The 24364-nt window shown below is 41.5% G+C and overlaps 2 protein-coding genes across 4 annotated transcripts in view; both read right to left on the reverse strand.

Moving 5' to 3' along the window:
* The window catches only part of dctn1b (dynactin 1b), a 33181-nt gene extending 12496 nt beyond the window's left edge, over positions 1 to 20685 (reverse strand). The window contains exons 1-6 of one of the 3 annotated variants that reach the window (XM_041061082.1): positions 20573 to 20685; positions 13706 to 13957; positions 12096 to 12174; positions 10662 to 10693; positions 2584 to 2604; positions 1294 to 1470 (exon numbers count right to left, since the gene is read on the reverse strand). In XM_041061082.1, the coding sequence (XP_040917016.1) occupies positions 1294 to 1470; positions 2584 to 2604; positions 10662 to 10693; positions 12096 to 12174; positions 13706 to 13933 (537 nt within the window). In that variant the 5' untranslated portion in view covers positions 13934 to 13957; positions 20573 to 20685. Of the gene's footprint in view, positions 1 to 1293; positions 1471 to 2583; positions 2605 to 5026; positions 5155 to 10661; positions 10694 to 12095; positions 12175 to 13705; positions 13958 to 17230; positions 17271 to 20572 lie in introns of those variants that run through there. The other 2 variants (XM_041061081.1, XM_041061083.1) reach the window with 2 other exon arrangements.
* Positions 20686 to 21630: 945 nt separating this feature from the next.
* Positions 21631 to 23725, reverse strand: LOC121196801 (probable N-acetyltransferase CML1). The gene is made up of 2 exons (XM_041059933.1): positions 23594 to 23725; positions 21631 to 22696 (listed from the first exon to the last, which is right to left on the reverse strand). Exon 2 carries the CDS (start codon positions 22682 to 22684, stop codon positions 22010 to 22012), a length of 675 nt encoding a protein of 224 aa, XP_040915867.1. The 5' UTR covers positions 22685 to 22696; positions 23594 to 23725; the 3' UTR covers positions 21631 to 22009.
* Positions 23726 to 24364: the final 639 nt, after the last annotated feature.

A 24364-nucleotide genomic window follows, 5' to 3' on the forward strand; every position in this document is an offset into this window, starting at 1 on the left:
ATGCAAGAGTGAAAACTAAAGTTAGGAATTGATTTCAAATGTATTTAAGAAACATGCATGTACATTCTATAAAGTCCTTGACCGGTGGCAGTTATTTTTCTATTTTCGCGATATTTTTCTTTTCATCGGAATTTTTTCGTCATGCAAATGCCTGTGGTGATTTTTCAGGTGCCGGTATAAACTGGTTGTGTTTCCGCTGGATGTTGCAGCTTCAGCGCGACAGGTTTTTGCACAGTACCTGTTTCTGATGCACGTCTGCAGCCTCAAACCCGAAACGCTCCCAAATGACCGACGTGCTGCTTTTCTTGGTGATTAAACCCTGTAGCTCCGCTTCTGCTCCAGCTGAAGCCATTTCAGTAATTAAGGAGCAGGTGGAGCAGGTTATACTGATTGCGCTAGCGTGACCTGTCCACGACCTGCCGCGGTGAGCTCGGCAGGTAGGGAGACTGCAGATCCTGGGTCAGTCAGGAGCACTGCAAAAAAAACCGCAGCTTTGGCGACCACAGGATCGCGTTGTCTGAAACTGCAGTTTCGATCAGAAAACGATAACTCGTTCTAATAACTTTACGTTACATTAATCACAAAAGGGATCAATCGAGAATCATCTGCAGATTATAATGAAAATAATGATTAGTTTCAGCTCTAATTTCACCTCCGGTGCGTGCTTGGACACACATCAGCCCCCTGTGAGCCTGCAGAGGATAAGCTGTTAAACGCTGGTGCTTCATTATGAATTAAACCAAACATTCAGTGTTGTCCCTTCTGTTACAGAGGCGTTTCTGTTCGGGTAAATTATGTTTTCTCATGTATTCTGAGAATACAGAGCCGAGGCCTCCGGCTCATTTCTGATTCGACGACTCTTGTGAAGGACGTTAACGCAAACTGACAGTTGTGTTTAAAAAAAACACGTATTCAGAGCTTTTATAACAAAAAGGTGTCACATCTGATTTTACTCCAGCGTCTCTGCTAATGTGGCTCATACACTGAATCCACTACATCTTCTTTGATCTTGTTGGCACATGAAGCACTGCACATGAAACCTTATAAAACCAAAATATCACATATGATAAACATACATCTGCATGCATGTGATTATTTTAAGCAGCTCTTAGTCGCCTGTTTCAGGATTCTGGTGGTAGATGCAATTTACTTTTAATTCAGTGGCAAGTTGCCTTTCCCTCCTCTCACTGGAGGTAAAGCATCAGATCTGTGTTGTGACGCCATTCAGCTGCAGTGTGAACACAACCTTTGACGTTGTGTGGCGGTGTTGCGCTGCGTTGAGCTCATACTGACCTTACTGGGGATGGGGGACGGAGGTTTTCCAGGCGAGTGGAGAGTGGGGATGACCGGAGCGGCCAGGGGTGTCTGGGCCGGGGTGCTGGGCTCGCTGCTGCTCATCTCTCCAGCCGAGGCCGAGGCCGAGCCGGACGCAGCCCCCTTCCCACCGGTGCCTGCAGGCCGGCTGGGCTGCTGAAAAAACAGAGGAATAAATAATGAGAAAAAAACACAACTTATCAACAAAAAAGAAACAGAGACACAAAGAATCTGAATAAAACTTTGATGAAAAGATCAGAGTGGGTATAAACGGCTGTCGGATGACGGATTGGTGGCCATAATGGAGGTCCTCTCCTCCTCTGTAACAGCTGCTGTCAAAAGCTGATTATGTTTAATTGCTGTACTTTTCTTTGGAGCTAGAAATCTTCTCATCTCCCTCACTTTTCCTGTCAGCCTTTGATTTCACTGAGGATGTTTACATGCACATAATATCCATTTTTGAGTCTGATCCTGGTTTTGATCTTATTCAGGAAATGATATTTACATGAAACATAAATAAACCTGGTTGTTTCTCTGCATCATGATTTTAAAAGTTTGTCAGTTTCCTGTAAAAACTATGTGCTGCATATTCACTGAAATGTCAACTTTTCATGAACGACTGGAGCCACTGCTCAAGCTACAACTGGAACACTTAAGAGTTAGGTGTTAAATCAAAAGTCAAATGATTAATTTTTTAGATACAAACTGCTGCTTTTCCAATGGACCTCCATGATGGCTACAGACCTAATTTACTGCAAAAATTCTCCAAACTAAATAATACAGAAAACCAAAATTAGCAAGCAAACAAAGCTGAAACTTTGCTGATGCAAATTAAAAAAAAAAAAAAGCGACGACTGAACAAAAGCAACAGTGGCAACTTAACAGCACTTCAAAGCCAAAAAGACAAAAGAGATTTTCAAGTAAAGAAACCCACATGTTGAATATGTGAATGCTAGCATTTGACATGAAGACAGGACACATTACCGGAGCTGTAAATACAAATGTGAAGAAGATGGACCAGGAGAAAATAAAATAAATAAATAAATAAATGTGTGAGGATGCAGTATACTGTGTATGAAATTACTGATGCCAGTAATATGGGTTTGCAGTGATGTCTGGTGATGTACTGTCACTACTGTCTTGGCAACACTCAAACAAACACACACACACACACACACACACACAATTGCTGCATTAAGTAATCGCACGTATAAATAATGCAGACTGATAGAAATGGGAAGCCCTGACGATGTTGAAGACTGGGCTCACCTTGGGCCTTCTGACCGTGGTCTGAGGAAGAGAGGGAGGAAAGGACACAGGAGGAGGCAGCAGAGGAGGAGAGAGGGAGAGGAGGAGGACAGGGAAGGAAACAGCCAGGGTTAGTGAGTCAAGGCAAAGTTCATATTAAATGGGAAATCACAGACACAAGGACGAAATGGGTTGATGAGACTGATATGACTCTGATCTGTCCTGGGTTTCTGATACTTTACAGACAATAAAAACCTTCTTCTGTGAATCCATTACCATGCAACGTCCCTGCTGATCTTTCTTTCTGATCTCTCTTGTCCCTGCTGGTCTCCAGGGCCTCATTTCTACCACCCATGTGACCAAAAACCCTCAGCAGCAGCGTGGACACAGTGACTGGTACTGCCGCTGTGACCTAAATGAATGCATTGTGTCTCTGGGGACGCAGCAGATCCGGTTCATCTGAGCCCAATTCTGTGGTACTGCGCTTACGCAGTAGACAGCGCAGGGATAATAGCTTGTTAGCCTGCTATGTCGTGTGTTTCAGACATGCCACGCAGCAGGCTGGACGAGAGGCTTTTCAATCCAGTGTGCAGGGAAACGTCTACAATTTGTTCTCATCTAAATTTTACAGAGTCTGTACAGCAGACCTGGATTACATGATTTGAATCAAAATGAGACAAGATAATATGGTTTCTTTACAAGATGAGAAAAGTCCAAATTCAAACTGTATTAACCTCAACATCTGTGGTTGTAGGGTCTGACAATAATTCCACAAAACAATCTATGATTTGTCCACTTTCTAATCATTCTGTGGCAAAAGTCTGTACGAATGTATCCGTCAGACACAAAATCTAGCTCTAGGTAAAAGTAGGGAAAAAATATTTTGGTAAACTTATTAAATTTGAAGAAACATGATGAAGTTTTATTTGAATTTGTGTCTCAAAGTTCATTCTTGACCTCGGCTGAACAGAAGTTCACAGAACAATTCCATCTCCTGATCCATTAAGTAGCTGTTCTGGAGCTTTTGATCATATTAGGGCTGTAGCAAAAAAAAAAACAAAACAAAAAAAAGCTGCAGTAAACAACATGAAAACCCATCCCAGTTTACTGGAGCCCAGGGTAACTGGATCAAATGTCTTGTTTTGTGTAAACAACAGTCCAAAGCACAGAGATTCAATTTACTCTGCATTAAAACAGAGAAAAGCAGCGAATCCTAAAGTCTGAGAAGCTGGAACCAACAAACGTTTGGTTTCTGATTGAAAAATGACTGAAAATATGAACTAATCTTTAAAATGTTGCTTATTAATATTCTTTCAGTCAGATTCAGTCAGTCAGGTTTGCTCTGTTATCACAAATTTGTACTGCTGATGTTGATATTATCACAATTTTGTGTGATTATTAACACATGTTGAATTATACAGCTCCTGTAAATTGCACTTTTTTTTTAAATGATCAGTAAAAGATTCTAGATTATTCTATCTTAGCATAATTAACCATGGTTAATATAATGGAAATGTACCAATTTAACACTGTCTCTATTTCACCTTTGATTGGTGCCAAATTATTTTTCTCTTTCCAGGAAAGATACTAGAACATTATCAGAAAGCTGTGAGGAATTTATGGACCCAAAGAATTAAGTGTCGCCTGTATTTAGCTAAATAATTAATTAAATATTAATCTTGAGGGAAACCATCTGCTGCAGCTAAATGGACCACATGAGGTTGTTTTGTTTCCTAAATAAACAACATTATATCTTTATATTAAGGCAAATCTATGAGGATTAGTGCTTCACTTTCACTTCCACCTTTAACTTCCCACCTCCTGTCCCCTGCCCTGCACACTGACTCTCTCTGCCTCGGCTCGGGCACTGCTTTGGCTAGTTGTCGTTCTTTATTGGATTAGAGCCGGACCATTCAGCAGAAATTAGCCCGAGCTAACAGCTGTACCAAATAAGAGTTGACAGGCCTCTTGAGCCATAGTGTTGTGCTGTAGATTCTAGATGAGGCTATAGTGAAATCACTTCAGCCCGTTCACTGCATCTGCAACCATGAGTGAAATTATTTGATTCTATCCTGATGATCCTGATTCTGTAAGCTGAGGCCAAATAAAAGATAAAAGCTTATAGACAGAGAAATAAAAAAAAAATCTACTGCAGACGGATGTATAGGTACTGTGAATTAGCAAAAAATCAAAACTGAGGGAAAAATAAACTGACAAAAAGATTTTTAAAAAAAGAAAAGCTGCAGGTGCACTCCTGCTTCCACACTGGGAATTACCAAAAATTACCTGAGAGGGGAAAAAAAAGAAAAGGGGGGCAACTGCGACCAAAATACGAAATGACGAATAACTGAAACTTCCAAGCACCAAGCATGACCTTTACAGCAGCTCTGCCAACAAATCAAATGGAAGATGACAACAACAGCAACATCCCAACAGATAAGGACGATCATATAGAGTTCTGTACCTTCCGGGGTGCAGGAGTCTGTCTCATCATATTTGCAAGAGAAGAAGACACACACACAGAGTCACAGAGAAACACACACACACACACACAGAGTCACAGAGAAACACACACACACACACACACAGGTGATAAAACAGGAAAAGATGCTCGATCCTCGGAGACCGGGTTCAGGACAGAAAGACAGACAGCTGAAGCCGAACAGTCAGTCAGACAGGCAGCCGCTCAGGCCGGGAAGCTGCAGTGGTGCAAATGGCCGCGGTGATTTTTTTTTCCCAGGCTCCCCCTCCCTGCCCCTGTCCGTCCCTCCCTCCTGATATCGTCCTCCTTTATGTCCTCTATCTCAGCTTCTCTCATAATCCATTTGCCGGAGCCCTCAGTCGGTGCCTCCCTTTTCCTTTCTGCTCCGATTATGGCTCTGACATCTTGCTGCCGCGAGCCCCCGACCTGCTACTGTTCGCAGGAGACGCCTCGCCTTCCCTAACCGTCCTCTCCTCCCTCCTCCTCCCCACTGTCTCACCCCCACCCTCACTTTGCTTATTGTGATTTGTCAGCCCAGCCAATGCCCTGCTCCTGCATTACATCACTATGCACCCTCCTCCTCTCCCGCCCTCCCTCTCTCTCCCTCTCTCCTTCCCCATGCTCGCTGCTGCTCACCCACTCATCACCACCTTTTCCACAGACAGACAGGGAAGGGTGGGTGAGACCGTGTGTGTGTGAAGCAGTGACTGGGGACAGACAGAAGAGGAAAGAGGACGTGAGACAGAGGAGGGTGGGGCTGTAAACAGAGGTAAGAGGGGAAAACGAGCAGCAATAACTGATGCAAGCCTTTCCCGTCTCCTAGCAACGCTCGCTGATCCCTCCTATGGGCTCATTAAAATGAAGCAGACAAAAACAAAGAGGACCTGCACCTGATCTGAATTTAAGATGGAAAAGGCCTTTCTTAAAAATTATATTTATACATAATATATTATATTCTTTTTTTTTTTTTAATTAATTTAAACTTATTTAAAAGATAGGGCTGGTGTTACTCTGTAGTAGTAAAAAGACCCAAACCAACAATGCATTAGTCTCTCCACACTTTCCGATGGCCCTACGCCGTCTGTGGCTCTCAGCCCTAAAATGTCAGTATACCTGTTACATGGCCTGGAACCCACTCCCCATCCCCTGCCCACACTCTCCAGACAGAAATAACTGTGCACCACTGTCCCATATTTACACAGAGAGCACCTCATCCTTCTCTATGACAGCAGACTTTTCACGACGACTTCAAATCTGGCTGCAGTCAAACATGTCTGCCCGCGGTTTGCTTTGTGCGCCCACCCTCCAGCCTAATAGAACCAGAGATATTAAAATGACAGCTAGCATTGTAACACTGATTGTAGCAAGAGGATTTTAGTGTAATACAGTGATTTAATAGGTCAATTCACTCCTAAACAGCCAAGAGCCATTGGAGTAGCTATCGTAGTATCTTCCTCAGCTCCACTAATCTCCCTCTCTGCACCCACAGCTCAGCAGGAAGAGAGAGGGATGTAAGAGGATTAATTCACTCTGATTAGCTGTGAGCTTTAAACCTGGACTACTTTTACATCATAGGCCTGAAAATGGGAAGAAGTCATTTGAGACTGCGGTGATGAAACGTGCTAAGGCTATAGTAAACACAGGCGGAGTACAGTTCCTGTGTGAGAGGATATGAAGCTGAGTATTAAGAAACTGATCACAGTAAAAAAAAAAAAAAAAAAAAAAGTTCTCATTTATTACGAGGGGAATAAAAGCAACAGGATCTCAGAGTCTAGGCTGCTGAGCCAGAAAGAAACACAGTTTATGTGTATCCATTACACAGCAGCTGAGGGAAATCTGTCCTGTTAAAATATTAAACATCATTCTCTGTAATCTCCTCACTTTCTCTCCCCCACACAGACTAAGTGCTGCTCTGAGAGGGGTGAGAGAGATAGGCAGGGAGGGAGAGAGAGAGAGAGAGACAGGCAGACAGAGAGGATGATGGGATGGGTGAAGATGTATCAAGTTGCTGCTTTCCCAGCAGATACAGAGAGGATCAGTGCCCCCAAGGTCACTGCTCTGCAGCCACCAACAGGACAAAAAGGGATAAAATTACTGCTCAGGAAGCATGAACACAGCATAACCCAACACGCTCAGGTTGTTTTGGCTGGGCGAAAAAGTTTGATGTTATTTCACGTACTTCAGTTTGTTGCAGTTAACAGCACAACGGGTGCAAAAAAAGTTTTTCTGCTTTTCTGCGTTTTTTGTCAGCACCAAAGAAAAGTATACAGTGCCATCAAGCCTAGCTAACCAGCTATACCAGCTATAACGAAGTCTGAATGTATCAGCCTCACATGTCTATGGATACATGCAAATCAAAACAGACCCAAGTCTGCGCGAAGCATCATCTATTTTCAAATTTCAAAAGATCTGGACTCCATGGCTGAATATTCAAGCCTCCTGGTTCAGACTCAGCTGAGCTCTTAGTGCTGAAAGTCGGCTGAGGAGGAGAGGCAGAACAGGAGACGATAAAGTAGAACCAAGCTGACAGGAAATCCATGCTCTGCAGGTCTGTTCTCCGCAGGAGGGAGGGAGGCTGATTTCATCTCGGTCACAACCTGACATTTTCTACAGTGCAGCAGAGGAACGTCTATGTGTATGAGTCAGCAGAGGATGATTGGTAAAGAGCACTGGGCTGTCAGCGTGGATGTTGTGATGAATCCCCAGGTGGCTCAACATAAAATGTTCAAGCCACAAGGAAATTATATTTTCAGGGTGTCTGGCCCAATGTATGTTCAGCAGAAACGAGACATAATGGCCGGACATGATGTCCTTGTGGCGGCAGAGCCAAAACCGAGGTAGGTACACGGACAAAGAAGAAAAATGATTAAAAAAAAACTAAAAACTGCCTCATATTCTGGACACACAGGCTGTCAAAATAGTCTGGAAACAAAATAAACCTAACCTATTTCAGGGGTAAACACCCAAAAACCCACTGCAGCACAATTCCATGTGGGATAAACTGAATTTCATTATTTTTATCCACCCAAATATTTTTTCAAATCGAAATTTCAGCCATCAAAAACCCAAAGATTAAATTTACAATGCAGAAAAGCAGAAAATCCTCAATCCTCATTTTAAGAGGCAGTGAATGCTTTCACAGACACTATGTCTGTTATCTCGAGTCTACAGCTGAATAATACGGGAAGAACTGATCAGAACTGTCTCTCAAAACTTTATTATCAGATGAACTTGTGTTACTACTTATACATCCAAAAAAAAACAAAACATTGAAACTACCATCTACCTAGACGTATAAAACTTTGGCAACTATCTGTGTAATGATTATTAAACTCGTGCCTGTATGACAACCAAGATGAGAAAGTCATTTAATTTCACTGTGACTTCAACATGCTTTACAACGCACAGAAAGCAGACAGACGATCAGATGAGACAAACACACCATGAGCACTAGAGCCGGACCAGTGCAAACAGACCAGAGCAGAGAGCATGGCGAGGTGACAGAGGTCAGGTGGTTGTGGCACTATGGACGACACAGGCATCATCTCTCTCTCTAACAGCGTCCATTCACTCTCACAACACAGCGGCTCGGTAACAAGACCAGCGATGGGAGTGTGGTGAGCTGCGAGGAATCATGGGTAAATGACGGGTGAGGCCTTGTTGCCATGCAGCAGCGAGGCCATTCAGAGAGCCAACGGTTACCATGGTTACTACGGTCATCATCATAACATTACCACTGTACCGAGGTTAGAGAAACATGCACCACCTTTTTGGGCTTCACTCCTCGCTGCGTGGTTGAACGAAAAAAAAGGGAAGGAAAGAAGGGAGGGAGGAGGAGGAGGAGGGAGGGTGAAGGTTAAAGGTCAGTTTGTCAGTGACATGCTGGAGGTGACGGGGAGTGTAGTGAGTCAGTGCTCTCCGCTGGCGGGCCACATTTCTCAGTCAAATATACAGGACAGTATATTTTCAAAACCACATCTATGTCTCGCTCGCACACATTTTCATTCTCATTCCTCTCAAACTACACATGAAAAAAAAAGTTTAAAATGTAATCAGATCTGCTGACTGCCGCCATCAACATAAATATAACACATTCTAATGCATTTATTGCATAGACTCATTTTTCCTCCAAACAATACTCTACACTGTCAGTTTTCTTGTAAATACAGAAATAGCAACACACATTCTAATATTTTTAAACATGGCCTTGTCCTTTTGACCAAGTTTCTTTCCCCATTTTTCTCTTGACGAGTATCAATGAGACTTTTACCCTGTTAAACAAAGGAAAATGAAAGAGCACAATGCTGCAGGTCACTACTTCAGGGTGAACTGATGGTTCTGTGAAGCATCCAGTAAATGTCAGCGGCTACAATATGAACACGCTGACATTTAAGCACAAATCCAGTAAGACCTGAATGGATGTGACAAACTTCAGAATGGCAGAATTTCTCCTTTTCACTGAGATCTGCGTCTGAACTACGCTGCAAATTATCAACTGCTCAATGCATTAAAGATCCCAAAAATCTGTTCACCTCTGAGGTCAAGGAGAATTTAAAATAATTAGTTATAAAACCAAATACAATATAATTTTCACACCCATGAAACACTGGTGAAAAAAAATAAATTGAGACTAAACAAAAAGAATCATCTTTATCTCACCTGATCCCTCTATACACCTGAGAATATTGTGCCTCACTCTTTCACTACTGACTACATGTGTTAAACTAATTGCCAATTTCAAAATGACAGATATAGTGGAATCAGCTAAATCCCTGGAATAGGAAATATAACATCTCATACTTTGACTGTATCTAAACAAAATTCTTGGCATAATTTATTTGAAATTTCTGTCCAAAAACAAGAAAGAATCTATTGTGGTTATAAAATCTTAGAGCAATATCAGAGAGAGCTCCAGCAAATGACCTGTATTTACAATCTCAGGAGGCTTTTCTATCTGTTTCACTTAATGAACAATCAGTTGAGGTAACGCAATACACAGCTAGAAGTGTATTTATAAGTAAACATTGCCCTCTGCTGGTCAGACAAGAAAACAGAACATTGAGCTCTTTTGTTGACTGGGAAACTCAATATTCCAGGGATAATAATAAATATATTTATTTTTATAGTTGGAAGTTTATAATTCAATAGTCTGCATTCAACAGACAGCATGTAACTGAAAAGAAGTAAAATATATTTGATTTAATAGAAGTAAACAACTATTGCAAAGTTCCCACAGACTACTGTACACCTTTTAGACTGATCAAAATAAATGTATTTAATCATAAAAAACATCAAAAAATAAAAGCCAACATGCTTATTTTGCAGTCCGTTATCAATGGATGAACTCTCAGTGTTAAATCAGGCTAAAACAGCAGAACAGGTGTGGCTCTGTGCAAGTTATGTTCTCCACCAACAGTCAACAGGAACACACAGTGTTTACCTTAGATATGACAGAGTTTGTCAGTGTGTCTATGTGTGTGCAGGTATATGAGTTTGTACAGATACATGTGTGAGTGTGTGTCCGTGTGCGTGTAATAGTCCAGGTGTGTGCTGCCATATCTGCTCCTGGTGTCCCACAGGGGAACTCTGAGTCACAGCGCAGCGTTATCTGACTCACCAGTTTGGTGGACTTGGGCGTCTCCAGGATCTCTGAAGAAGGAAAAAGAGAGAAAAAAAAAGTGAGAGACAAATTCTTGTATCACAATCTGTGTTTATTATCCTTTACAAGGTATAAAGTCCCACAAAGATCCTGGTGCAAACAGATTAAAGTCAACATGATATATTATCTTTTCACCAGATGTTCCACACTGGTCTGACAGATGATGGCCATCTCAATATGCTGCCTGTTAGAAAACAGTGTTCATCCTTGCTATTTTGCTATTTTATCTTTCTCTCTCTTGCCCATCTTGGGCTCTAGGTGCCAAACATCGTGCCATAAATTCAGAAAGAAAATTTCATGACCTTGGAATTATAAGGTTCTGTCTGCATTCTGAGTTTTTAGATACAGAGCTAAGTGTTAATTTCTATTTCAGACCGTTTCTCAGAATCATCTTTCGATCTTTCCACAGTCTTTCAAGGCTTTTTCTCTGTGTTGTTGCTTTAATCTGGCCAGGAAACATCTGAATTAGCAACCGAGTCTCTTTTCTGTTGCCTGTTCCAGTTGTCCATCAGCGTTGCCCCAAAAAAAGCTTGTGACCACTTTAACTCCTCTCTGTGCCAGGAAGTGGACGTTACTCAACTTAACACAATGCACCAACCACCTCCCCCCTATCTGATGTAGCAGCACTGAGGCGTAACCATGGAAACAGAGTCCCGCTCCATCCTCGAGGATAAAAAAATAAAATATTGGTGACCAGATGTGGAACGGCAGGCGACTTGTCTCATGTTGAAAACAGAGTGAGGACAGTAATTTAATGTTACCATTTATCTATTTCCACATTGATGATAAATCAATCTAAAATTAATAATAAGGCAAAAAAAATTGTGGATTTTATACAATGTAAGAATCACCACACATGAAGAAGCATGGAAATTAGTCATTACAAACTTTACTTCACTTTCACACAGCAGCTGTCAAAACAATCTCACAACAAGGTCCATTTAGTAGCCGTTCGGGAGCTTTCAGCCATATCACACAATATTGCTCAGAACAGCCATTACTGGCCCTGCTGGTGAGACTTCAGTCCCACTGCTGCTGCTGCTGCTGAACCAAAGTGCCCTGACTGTCACTTCATCGGCTGATACTGTTTAGATTTTGTTTAAAGAGAAAAAAGAAATCACAAAAGCTGAATTCCATCCCTGTCTTTTAATATTTAGATTTCATCTTTGCTTTCAAATACCACTGCATGTTTAATTTTCTGAGAATTTATGTCCCCAAAGCAACTTCTATTTCTGAAAGGTCAGGATTGACAAGAGTTTTAGCAGCATTTCACTGTTTGAACACCTGCAGAACACTGAAAACTACTGCTGAGTAATGACCAAGGACAAAACCACAAGACCATCTAAACGCGTGTGTGTGTGTGTGTCTGTGTGCGCACATATATGTCCTAACCTCGTTTGGGAACCTTGCCAGTGCCGGGCTCAGGTGTCTCTGGGGATGTGGTGTCTGCTCCATCATCAACAAGCTGGATCTGAGACAGAAACACAGACAGTCAGAGACATTTAGTCCCGTCTTCCAAAACATCTCAGGCTTTCACTGCCAACATTTTTACAGCACCAGCAGAGCTGGCAGAGAGGACGCGACAGATGTTAAAAGGGGAGCTACAGACACAAAATTGGCTTGCTTATTGATGTTCATACAAATATAGCACTCCCCGAGTGAGTCGTAATTTTTTCCTGTCTCCATAGCAACCTTTACAAGTGCACAGCAGGGACAGTCAGGGTCAAACAGTCTTTTAAGCCAAGAGGGAGCCACAATGAAGAGGATCAGTAATACAACACCTAATCGATACTGAAGCTGACCCACGCCGCCTGTGTGTGTGTGCATGTCTGCACCTGTATATGTGGGTCACAGGAAGCATTAACACAGTTTTGTTGTTGTTGAAGTATCTACTCTTTACTCAAAGTGGGCTTCCTGCAAGAGCCACTCCGACAGATAGATTCATTCTTCAACATCAAATACGAGTAATTTAGATTTCTGTCTTTTCTTCACAGTGGGAAAAACACTTGTTTGGTTTAAGAATTATGCCTAAATCTGAACGAATTTGGAGTTTGAAAATTAAAAACTGACAAATCTTAATATAAAACTTATTTTATAACAACTTCTTTTATATTTTATTGGGTCCTCTAATATGACAACTGACATGCTAAACTTGCTGTTGCTTTTTATCTGCTCATTTCTGACAGCAGGACTTGAAGCCTTCTTTTCTCTTCAGGGACAAATTGAGAGGAACAGGTGGCCTGATGTAGCAGTTCAATTTGGGGTGTATATTACATTATAATCAAATCATTCAGAAACAGATGGTTTTCATCACGATGAAACAAGCAATTTATGACAAGTTTGTGCAGTTAAAAGAGTTTCATAAATATGACTTTGAACAGTTGTACAAAATAAAACTCCTGCAAAAAAGTAAGACAGGTTTAGGGTAAGAATGAAAAAAAAAAAATATATTGCCATACACCCTGTGTGCCTGTATCTGCTATTTCTACAATTAAAACTTACCACAGTGACGGAGTAACAGAAGTTCTGAGATATAAATTAGTCTTAAAGTCCATTAAATGCCCATAAAATTGAAATGAGTGGAGTGAAATGACAAAATATATTACACTGTCACAACAGGTGACCTCTGGGATTCTGTAAAAGGCAGCAATGCTTTGCAGTGTATTTTGGGAGAGACAAATGGAGTGGTTTTTGATCAAAACACAGCCAAGTACCAAAAAGCCTGAAGCGGTTGAAAATGCTGGCACCATGCAGACAACAGGAAGGAAAATATCAACCCCCACACAGCCCACTGCGTCAAATAAAAAAAAAACATCTCAAATATCTTACAGAATAAGAAACTAAACAATAGAGAAATGGGGGTGGACCTGAGGGGACAGAGGGTGGAGACAATAACACAATCCAATGCTTTAAGTTGCTTGCACTAGAAAAAGAGGAACGTCAACAGGACGTCAAGTATTTAGGAAAGTTTCTCTCTATTTGCTAAGTATCTCTGCAGTTACCTGTGACTGTCTCACAAAAATCCCATGATTCTCCTCGCAGGTGAAGTAGCGCTTGCCCTGCACCGTGCCGTCGTTCTTGCCCTTGGCCTCGTCGAGGATGACTCCCACCCATTTCCCAGAGGCGAAGAGCGTGGTGCCGATGTATGCCACCGTGCCGCGCTGCCCCTTCCCGATCACCTCCACCAGGGAGCCCACTTTGACGGGCCGCCCGCCCCCGTCCGAGCTCATCCTGCTGCTGCCGCTGCTAGTGGTCTGAAAGAAAAAAAACACACAGAGCTCCACTGTCAAAACAGGTGTCCAGGTTCAAATCAACACAACATTTAGAACAACCATACCCATGATTTTCCATGTCTTATCCCATTCACTAGGAATCATATAAACTTTGTGTTTAAACTATTTTGCCTGTTGTGTTCTAGTTTTTTCAATATATTCTTCCTTAGGTTCCAGGCAAACTTGATGTTTAGTGTGATGGATTATGCATTTGTGTTTCAAGTGTTTTTAATCTTCACTCCATATGTAAAAGAATGGAAACCAATGGCTGTCTGGAAGGCTGAAAAATGCATTTAAAATCGGATTAAATATGGCCTCCAGAAAATGTTTTAAAGTGGTTAAGAAACAAACAACAAGAACCTTCACCAGCTCATAAAACAGTTTGCACAGTGACCGGCTGCTGCAAGAAAACATGGGACAAAAAGTAGTTTTAGTGTCATTCAGACTCAATGAGCTGCGCAGGACCAGACAAAAAGCAAAAGCAAGGCCTTGTCCTTATCCTGCACTCTCTAAATGTCAACGCATGGTGAAACAGCGCTGCTGCTTTGTGGCCGAGGAGCTAAAATTTTGTGTGTAATTCCATGGCAACAATCGGCTGAGACTACATAAGTGTATTCTGATGTGTGCAGAACAGATCGCGCAGTGAAACGTTTGAACAGGAGCAAGTTTACTCGAGCTGCAATATTTTGCGATCAAATAATCCTGCATAACCCAATTTACAGTGTGGTGTCCTAGAACTGATGGTGACTCAGCAGAACGGCACAGCGAGGAGCAGATATTATTACTCAGAGAGAGAGAATCCAAACAACCTAAATCATATCTTTTACATTTCTCCTATTACTTTATACCAATATACTTCAATAAGGTCAATAAGCTAACATCAGTTGATATATTGGCTCATCACAGTTAAACTGCACCTTTGATAGGGCTGAACATTAGAGGAAAAGATCTAATTAAGATTTTTCTGGCAGATATTGCGATTTTGATTTGATGATTTGATTTCTTCAAATCAAGCTTTAGTGCAATATTCACAATGTACGGTAACATTTACAAACACGACAGAAAATTACATCATACCATTAAAACATTAAATGCCGTTACTCTAATGCAAGAAAACTAAAGTTAAGAATTGATTTCAAATATATTTAAGAAACACGCATGTACATTCTATAAAGTCCTTGACCAATGGCAGTTATTTTTCTATTTTCGCGAGACTTTTCATCACCTGTGGTGATTTTTCAGGCGCCGGTATAAACTGGTTGTGTTTCCGCTGGATGTTGCAGCTTCAGCGCGACAGGTTTTTGCACAGTACCTGTTTCTGGTGCACGTCTGCAGCCTCAAACCCGAAACGCTCCCAAATAACCGACGTGCTGCTTTTCTTGGGGATTAAACCGTAACTCGTAACAATTCTGCTCCAGCTAAAGCCATTTCAGTAATTAAGGAGCAGGTGGAGCAGGTTATACTGATTGCGTTAGAGCGTGACCTGTCCACGACCTGCCGCTTCTGATCGGTGAGCTCGGCAGGTAGGGAGACTGCAGATCCTGGGTCAGTCAGGAGCACTGCAAAAAAACAGCAGCTTTGGCGACCACAGGATCGCGTTGTCTGAAATCGCAAACAATAGATAATTATCACCTGCCTTACACAGGTGTAACACACTTGCAGAGGTACATCCTTCGCACTCTGGGGGAAGCCAGTGAAGGATCATATCTTTGTCCTCCTTGACATGCATGGAGGTACAGGTGGGATCTCAGGTGTGAGGGAGAGCTGCAGAGAAGGCAACTCGCTGGTGCAGCAGGTGTATCACAGGAGAAACATGGCTCTCCAGAGGGAAAAATATCACAATGTGATGTCCAGTTAAAACTACATACCTGCAGGCCTTTAACAGTTACCATACAGCCATCCATGCAGCCCAAAGTAAGGGTATTAAATCTAAGCCAAGTATACATTGGAATGTGATAATATAAAGGGTGTTTTGTTTCAGTGCTCTCCCTCATGCCACTGTGGCCCCTGTAAAATCACTTAAAGAATTTTAATGATTTGGTTCTTTTGCTAAGTCTTAAAGCTAGGATATGACTTTGGCTCTCTAATAAATATTTTAAATATATGCAAACATTCCTTGGCAACAGCAGCCATTCATCTCCACTTCCCCATGTGCTTACATTTAAAGGCAGAAGAAGGAATCTTTGGTTTACAGTGTTTCAAGGAGACTACATGGGTCAAATGCACCTGTCAGCAATCTGCAATCAAGCATCCGCTGTGTTTCATACACTGTGCCTACTTTAAATCACAAAATAATTAAAACTAAAGTGTTTTTAATGGGTTACCTTGCTCGAGCTAACAGCCTGTAATGAAGCATTCATCGCTGTGCAGTTATTGCTCCGACCTGTTCGCCATGTGCTGGAGGCAGAGAGGACCCGAAGGGGGCGTGCTGAATTATTTAGTGCCACTCTACTCTTACAACACACGCAAGCTCGCACTGACTACGACACTAAAATAAGATAAGAAAAAGAAACACAGTGACACAGCCTCATTTGATGAACTATAACACCCAGGACGCTCTGATCAAGGAGCTGGTGAAACTCGGCCGCCTGATGATGGCCTTTGTTTTCTCAAAAAAGTAAGCTAACACTGAAATGCTGTCATGCTCGTGGTTTTAACAGACTGTCACCATGGTATTCAGGCTGAATCACACTGTGTACAATCTAAGGACTATTTTTGATAAGAAAGGTTTTCTGTGATGTGAAGCAAAGAAATGAGTAGCTGAAGACGCACTATTTGGTGCTAAAATCTAAGAGGAATCACTGATGTCATTCCTCCCTGTGACTGGGAAGCTGCCTGACTCAGAGACAAATGACAAACAGGAAGTCTTCTGTGGCTTATGGATCATATATCCAGATAACAAAAAGCCTTATGAGCCCATCACCTGCCTGTCATGTACCAGCTCCTAGTTTACAGGGCCACACAGTCGAGTCATCACAGACGTATGAACCCAAACATCACAGCAGCAACGCTGAACCCGGAGGGGCATGTGAGCCGAACAAAGAGGCGACAATTCAGACAGAGGAATGCAGCGCTGAAATGGATTAGAAACCCTTCTATTGAAAGTAGAAATCGACAGGGAGGAGATGACAGAGTGAAACAAATTGGACAGACGTAACAGAAACAATGGCGCACCGATCGGGACTAACTTAAACACCACAGTCTGTATCATTCATTCACCTAAGTGGGATGTTTAAACACCTTGTACACACTCACCCGGGTGTATGTGCTCCTCCTAGTCTGTGACATGTTTCCTCCAAACTGCCTGTCTTGACTGAAGGAGCGTGTTATTGGGGAAAGCCAGACAGAGGAGGGGGGTCGAGGAGAGGTTTGGAGGGGGTTCGGTGATGCTGCTGGAGCGTCTCCCTCTTCCTCTCTCTTTCTGTCTTTAGAAAATCACACCATCCCTCTCCTGATCCTCACAGAACAGCCCGAGTGCTCTAAAAATTCCCCGTCCCTCCTCTCTGCTGCTCACAGGGGAAAGCCGGCAGGAGCTTTTGCCTCTGTCAGGAAGTTTCTGAGGGGCGGACAGTGCTGATCCACCCCTCCGATGAATGGACCAGAGGAAAACAGGAGAGCAAAGGGGAAAAAAAAACAAAAAACAGCCAGGCTGGGTCTGCTGTGAGTGCATCAGCTGAGTGGCAGCACTGCTCTGCGCTAGTGTCTGCCCTGGCTTCTGCAGGAGGGAGGGAGGTTTAGGCCCAGACAGAGGTGCTGGGTCCTAAAGCCTGCAAATACGCAGCTCAAAAGCATCTCAATATAAACTTGACAGTCATTATTCTGATGCATGTTGTCCTAACTTGGCACGATGCAGAGGTTTGCAGTTGTTTTGGGTTCATTCAGGACTGCTCTGTGGCTGATCGAAGAGCACTTTAAGTCCTGATAAGACAAATCATTAAAGTACGAAATCCTAAGCTAAGAATTATCAGTCAACAAAAAAACAACCTCCTTTAAGGTCATCAATAGAGCAAAGAAATAAGAGAGCGCAGAGGTAGAACCCTGCTCCACCTGCACTATACTCTGTCAGGTTACTGTCAAATTTCTTTAAAAAGCCATTTCATTTCTTTCCTCTGCTAAAAGCATGATCGAAGGAGAAAAAAAAACATATATAGAAAGAGAGAGAGCCTAGAAATTAAAAATTGAAAAATAAAACAGCTGGTGAGCATTTTTCAACCGGGGGAGGTGAACCAGTTCAACTCAGTCTGATGCTGTTTCATTGTGGCTGAACACAAAAGGCCCAGGTGATGCTCTGTTATGCAGCACACTGTAAGCAAAAGCCAGCAGATTGCATTAGAGCCCAGCCTGATGCTGTAGCTCATCACAGAGCGAGGATTAACTCTCTTTTATCAGCTAACTGCATGGCTGGGGCTTTTTTTTAACTCTCACTCTTCTCTATTTCTGTGCTGTCATCTTTTTGCAATGGAAGCAAAGGCTGCAGGGTTAGTGTGGAAAAGCTTTCAGCTTATAGGCTGATGAAAGATGTTGGAAGAGTGTGCATTTCAGCATCAGCACAACAAAAGAAACCCAGCTTTCTGTCCACAGGCTCAGTATTATCCTACACATACAGCAGGGATATAGTAATCGAATCTGTATTGTGATAAAACTCCTAAAATTGAATATAAAGTGTGTAAAAGAACTTAAATATACAGACAGATGTGAGAGTTATACACAACTGGAGATATTTTGGGAAACAAAAAAAAACCTCTGCAGTCTCTTTGCACCCTTTTATGCAAATGACGAAGGCAGAACCAAAAGAGGGGGTGTTGGGGATTTGTGTGAGGAAAGGAGGACGGGGAGCCCTTATCTCTCACAGAAGATATAATAAAGAGGCAACTAGCAGAGAGACAAAATCACAGGAACTGCCTCTTTACAGAGGATGAGGACAACGGCAGATAAGAGGCGTCACCAGCTCAGCCAAACATCATCGTCTGCTGCTGCTGCTGCGAGCCTGTTCAGACCGGTGAACAGGAAGGTTGCAGGAACAGAGGTGACACTCAGGGATTTTAAGGAGGAACATTGCGACCACACTGCACCTCAGTCGGTCTGCAGGTCCAGGAGGAGCAAAACGATGTCACTATTCAAGGTAAAGATGGCCCTGACTACGCCCAGAAATTTGACATAAATTAAGACAACGCAGGAGAAATATGAATGAAAGAGTGAAAGAGATTGTGCTGAATGAAGAGCTAAAATGCAAACTGCTGCGTCAGGAGTGATCAAGATATCATCATCACGTCATCAAGGTGAAGAATTCCTGGCTAAGTAAAAGAAAAAAAGTTCCATTTAGGGCTGTAAATAAATAAATAACAATTCATTTTATGGCCTAAAAATCAGTTTGAGTGATTCATATTTTTGTTCATTTTATATTAAAATAAATAATGATAAATGCTCAATGTGAGATCCTTAAATTTGTTTCTTATTCTGACTGAGCCAAAAAAATTGAATTATTCATTGTATAAATATATTAAACTGAGAAAATTAACTAAATCTTTGTCAGTATAAGGTGATAGGTTTGTGTTTTTTTCTGATAAATGGTTTTAAGTATTGATTACTAAAATTGGAATTAACTGCTTTCCAGTTGTTTGAGTTACTGATTAAGTGGAAAGTGAATGAACTTTACCTTATTATATGTTGGGCTTCCTTTATACTACATGCATGCTAATGACATTCAGGCCTGGCCTCATCACTATGCCATTCTGGATGAAGGAAAAATAGGTCATCCATAGAAAACAGGGCCAGAGTCTGTTCACTCCAGTGCCTCATTCCAAGAGGCATTAAATTAGAATTTAAAATATGTTCACAAAATACAAACAAAACAATCTTTTAGTATAAATTAAAAATGTCTATGGCTCTAAATGAGTCATAGAGATGTTAAATCTGTAATTTGGTGCCATCTAGTGTGTTCAAAGCCGCAGAGACCGCTGTTCACATCCCACTGCCTCACTGACCAGAATAATGTCATTTAAATAATTTAATTAACATAAAGAGCAAACGTAGATATATTCTCTGTTTTTGTTTTTGTTTTTTTACACAGTTGCCATTTTACGTCTGGTGGAAATCATAATAAATCACAGCATGGGTGTGGCTGCAGCCTGACATGACAGTTTCTCCCGACAAATTAAACAAATGGGATGAGAAATTAGCAAAAACAATCCGGATTTGAGAATAATTCATTTAAACGAGAATGGAGCTTAATCGCCCTATTAGGGCTGAACATGCGGATCCACGCTGGCTTCTTAACCACCAGCCAAAGCTCATTAAATATTTGTAACGGTATTGGGGGCGATAATTAGTAGTTTCAACGTGTAAACGTTGTCTTTTAGCAGCTCTAACTGGTATTAAAACCATCGCTTTAAACACTGATGTTTGGTCCTGTCAGTGGGACACTCCCTGACCAACAGCTAGCAACAGTAGCCGTTAGCTTCGGTTGTCAATTAAAAAAAACCCTCTTGTCGGGTTAATTTTAAAAAGACACACACGCATATATTTCACGACAGGTGTTTACATGTATTTCGACTTTATCCCAAATCGTTGCAAAGACAATCGAGAGCTAAATCTTACCTGTTGTGCTTCCTAAAATCCGGCTAACCGATCAGCTTCGTCCCTGACAAGCTACATCCATCCATAGAGGTTCTGACCGGACACATCCGTCTTGAGGTGCCCGAGCTGCTGCCTGACACGGCCCGCCCGACAGCCACCGAGGAGCCCGGTGAAATATGTAATACTACAATCCGACTTTTGTAGTCACCATTAAACAGAAAACCGCTGACAATGTCTAAATACAGACAGGTGATTTCCTATAAGACATGAGGACTGAGTATTAAATTTGACTTTTTTGCAAAAATAATTTTCATTATTCAAATTCAAGGGTAAGAAAACAGGGAATCTAGGAAGAAAATGTATTACTTAAAATGGCAAAAAGGAAAAGTAAAAAAAAAAAAAAAAAAAAAAAGACAATAGAAAACATGATCAGCTGTTTGTAATTGGAGGCAATCAAGGTAAATGGAGTCAGCCGTTTTTGTTTTGTGTGTTTTTTGGGGCCGGGGGTTGAGCAATATAGTGTATACATTTTTATCATGTTTTACTTTAAAGTCTGAGTGTTTTCTGTTTCACCTCTTCACAAATGTATCCTTGAGGACAATAAAGTTGAAAGCTGACAGTGGAAACTTGACGTTTCTTGTATCCTGATTTAAATCACAAATTTGACATGAAATATTTATTAGATCTGCAGTAAACAAAAAAATGAACAACCTGATGACCTCAGATTTTGAGCATCCATCTGGAAGACATATTTATGTACTGCATGAAAAGACAAACCCACAGTGGCACCTCAGCTTAGCACCAAAGGCCTTAAATATCAGCTTCAGCTTCAGCTTCAAGTAGAACCTTTCACAACAGGACATTTATCAGACTTCATACAGCTCCCTCTGAGGCCACAAAAGACTTTATTCTACATGTGTAGCAGTATTTCTTAAGACCTGTAAATAGACTTTGATGTGTAAAATTTAGTTTTTAAACTAAATTAAGTTTCCCTTTAATAAGTTCAGTCTGGGCAGGTAATCAGGTCAGTGCATTATTAATTGTAAATAAAATAATTGTTACAAAATTGCAGGAGAAACTTAACATTCATGATTTTATTCTGAGTCTCACATAGAAATGAATTAATTCATTTACAAAATTACATAATGAAAGAACTTAAAAGAAGCTCAATCAACAGAAACGCTTTAATAGCCTGACCATGGACATAGCAGTGCTACGATTACATATTTCTCAGCTAAAGATTTGCTGAGAAAACAAAAATAAATGATTGATCTGTCCTGTGTACATGGAACAAGAGAAAACAAACCAGACCTTGTAGTTCAACTGTGTTGAGCAAACACTTCCTCATGTGGGTACTGTGCCTGGCTGTGATGCATGCTGAAAAAAACATAAGCACAGAAACTGGATAAACGGATGGTAGAGTTGCCCAGAAATCTCTTCAAAGTCTTCATTTCAGTTTCAGTCACTTTTCTTTTCCCTCTGTAAATCCAGTCTGTACTCAAACAGAGTGAAGTTCACGATTTTGGCAATGAGCTCAGGAGCAACAAACTCTCTTATCTTCTCGTAGCCCATTCTCTCATACAGCTTCTGAGCATCTATCTGCACCACAGAGGTGTACAGGACAACTGCTGCACAACCCCTGTCACGTGTAAAATCAGCCACTGTCCGACACAGGGCCTTTGCGATGCCCCTCCCTCGGTGACTGCGGCTTACAGACATGCGCTTCAGCTCCAAGCACCCAGGCACATTCTCAGCAGGGAGGCAAGCCACTGTGCCGACCACCCGACCATCACTTTCAGCCACCCAAAAACACGAGTCCTTCTGCTTCAGATAGGTCTCATTGATGCTCTTGAGGTCCTTCCTGAAGGAGGTGTCGATGTATTTGTTAAACATGTAGACGACTAACTGCCGAGCTCCGGCCAGGAACAGGGTGATGGCCAGGATGGGTAGCAGAAAGGATTTTGAGCTAGTCATGAGAGCGCAGAAGATGCACATGAGCGCCATCTGGGTCGGTGGCTGTTTCAGAATGTGCATGAAGGTCGAAGGCACATGCTCGCTCATCCCCAAGGCGAAGACCTCTTTCACAGCCTCGGCATCAGTGTCCTCATATTTCCGGATTTGAATGTTGGCCATGGCTCGGCTCCGCTTTAAAGTTAAACAGGAGGACAAAATATGAGACGTTAGATACAACAAAGTCTTTAATAATCTAAAGGTGGAAAGGTTGTAGGAAACCCATAACTTACAGTAAACCAGAGGTGAAAAGCAACTGAGAGAATTTACTCTCAGTTGCACTCAACTGAGCATTCACTTTTTACCCCAGTATGTTTATTTAACAGCTTTAGTTAATAGTTACTTCTCAGATTAAATTTTAAATTGAAGCATATGATGAAAGAGATACTTCCTCTCTAAACCTCTCACATGGTCTCTTCAATAATAGGTCAAGCTGTCCAATCACCCTCCTCCCCCCAAAAGCAAAAGATCGTCAGATCTGTGTCTCATAACTTTATTTCTTCTTCTTTTCTCTCTCATTATTTATCTCATGACTCCTCAGATTTATCTTAGGAGGGGCCACAACTATACTAAACCTGAAGCAGCTACAACAGTACAATCTGCATTAATAATATAGTATATACTTTACTATATAGTAATTAAAAAGCCACCATGTATTATCACTGCTGCAGGAAGAGGGTAGATTATTATGAACCAGTTTTACCTCTGACCACAATGACCCTCTGACTGACAGTCAGGTCAGTGCATGTCACGGGATAGTAAGTTTTAACGGTAAACTAGGCAACGTTAACAATCCCTGCTTTGTTAGCCATTTGACCAACTTTTGCATGTAAACATCAACACTAAGCAAACGAATATTCAGACCGTAAGAGACCTATCTCCTGTAAGAAAATCTTCCCGGACAAGACTTTAATTCCCCTGATTAGGCTAATAGCCGCTAGCATCAATGCTAGCATAACAAAGCTGCCGATTTGAGTCCAAAGTCGCTCTGAGATTGCTGTAGGAGTGAAACAGTAAATGAGCACGACTTGCCTGTTTTATCACAACGCTTGAAAGTACAGTCTGAAGGTACTGGGCGCAGAAAGTGACCAGAAACTCAATGTCGCCTCATTTCATTTGTCTGCGACTTCCCCAAGTAATACGGAAATGCTGCATTCAGGTACAGTCGGTACAATGGGAAAATGTGGAATGGGATTTCAAGTCGGTTCAGCGTGAGGACTTTGCATGTATCTGCTGTTATGTTTGTATTCTTTCACTAAGCGTGTGCCAGATATTCTCGATATAACTCGCCCAACTTTAGAACAGGGAATCAAAAGTGTTTTTACAGTGAACGCCACTTCCTATTTCATTTTGATTGGCTGACCAGTGATGTTATTTTTATTAAAGGTAAATATTAAATATTATACTATTAAATATTACTTAGTGATTAGATATGTATGTGATGATTTTTTTATATGTATATATTGTATTTCATGTGTATGATTATTTTACATTTTTAATGTATTGTTAAAGCCTTTTGGATGGGGGTTTCATACAGCAGGCATATTGCATAGTATATGGGGTTTTTACCAAGGGGGGGGAGTTGTAGGTTTCAGCAGCGAGGATCACTTTCGCGTTCAAAAAGCTGCAGTTCCATGTGTGCTTGTGTATGTTAGGATACTTCTTTTGTATATAACTTGGAAAAGTGAATAAAGACAGTTATAGTTTATACATACTGGATAATTATAGTTATACATACTGCAGCAAAAACAATGAGATGCATTAGTGCTACAGGTGCCATTGAAATCTTAACAGATTTCAGTT

Source organism: Toxotes jaculatrix, chromosome 17 (genome assembly GCF_017976425.1).
Source record: "Toxotes jaculatrix isolate fToxJac2 chromosome 17, fToxJac2.pri, whole genome shotgun sequence".
NCBI classification, from domain to species: Eukaryota; Metazoa; Chordata; class Actinopteri; family Toxotidae; genus Toxotes; species Toxotes jaculatrix.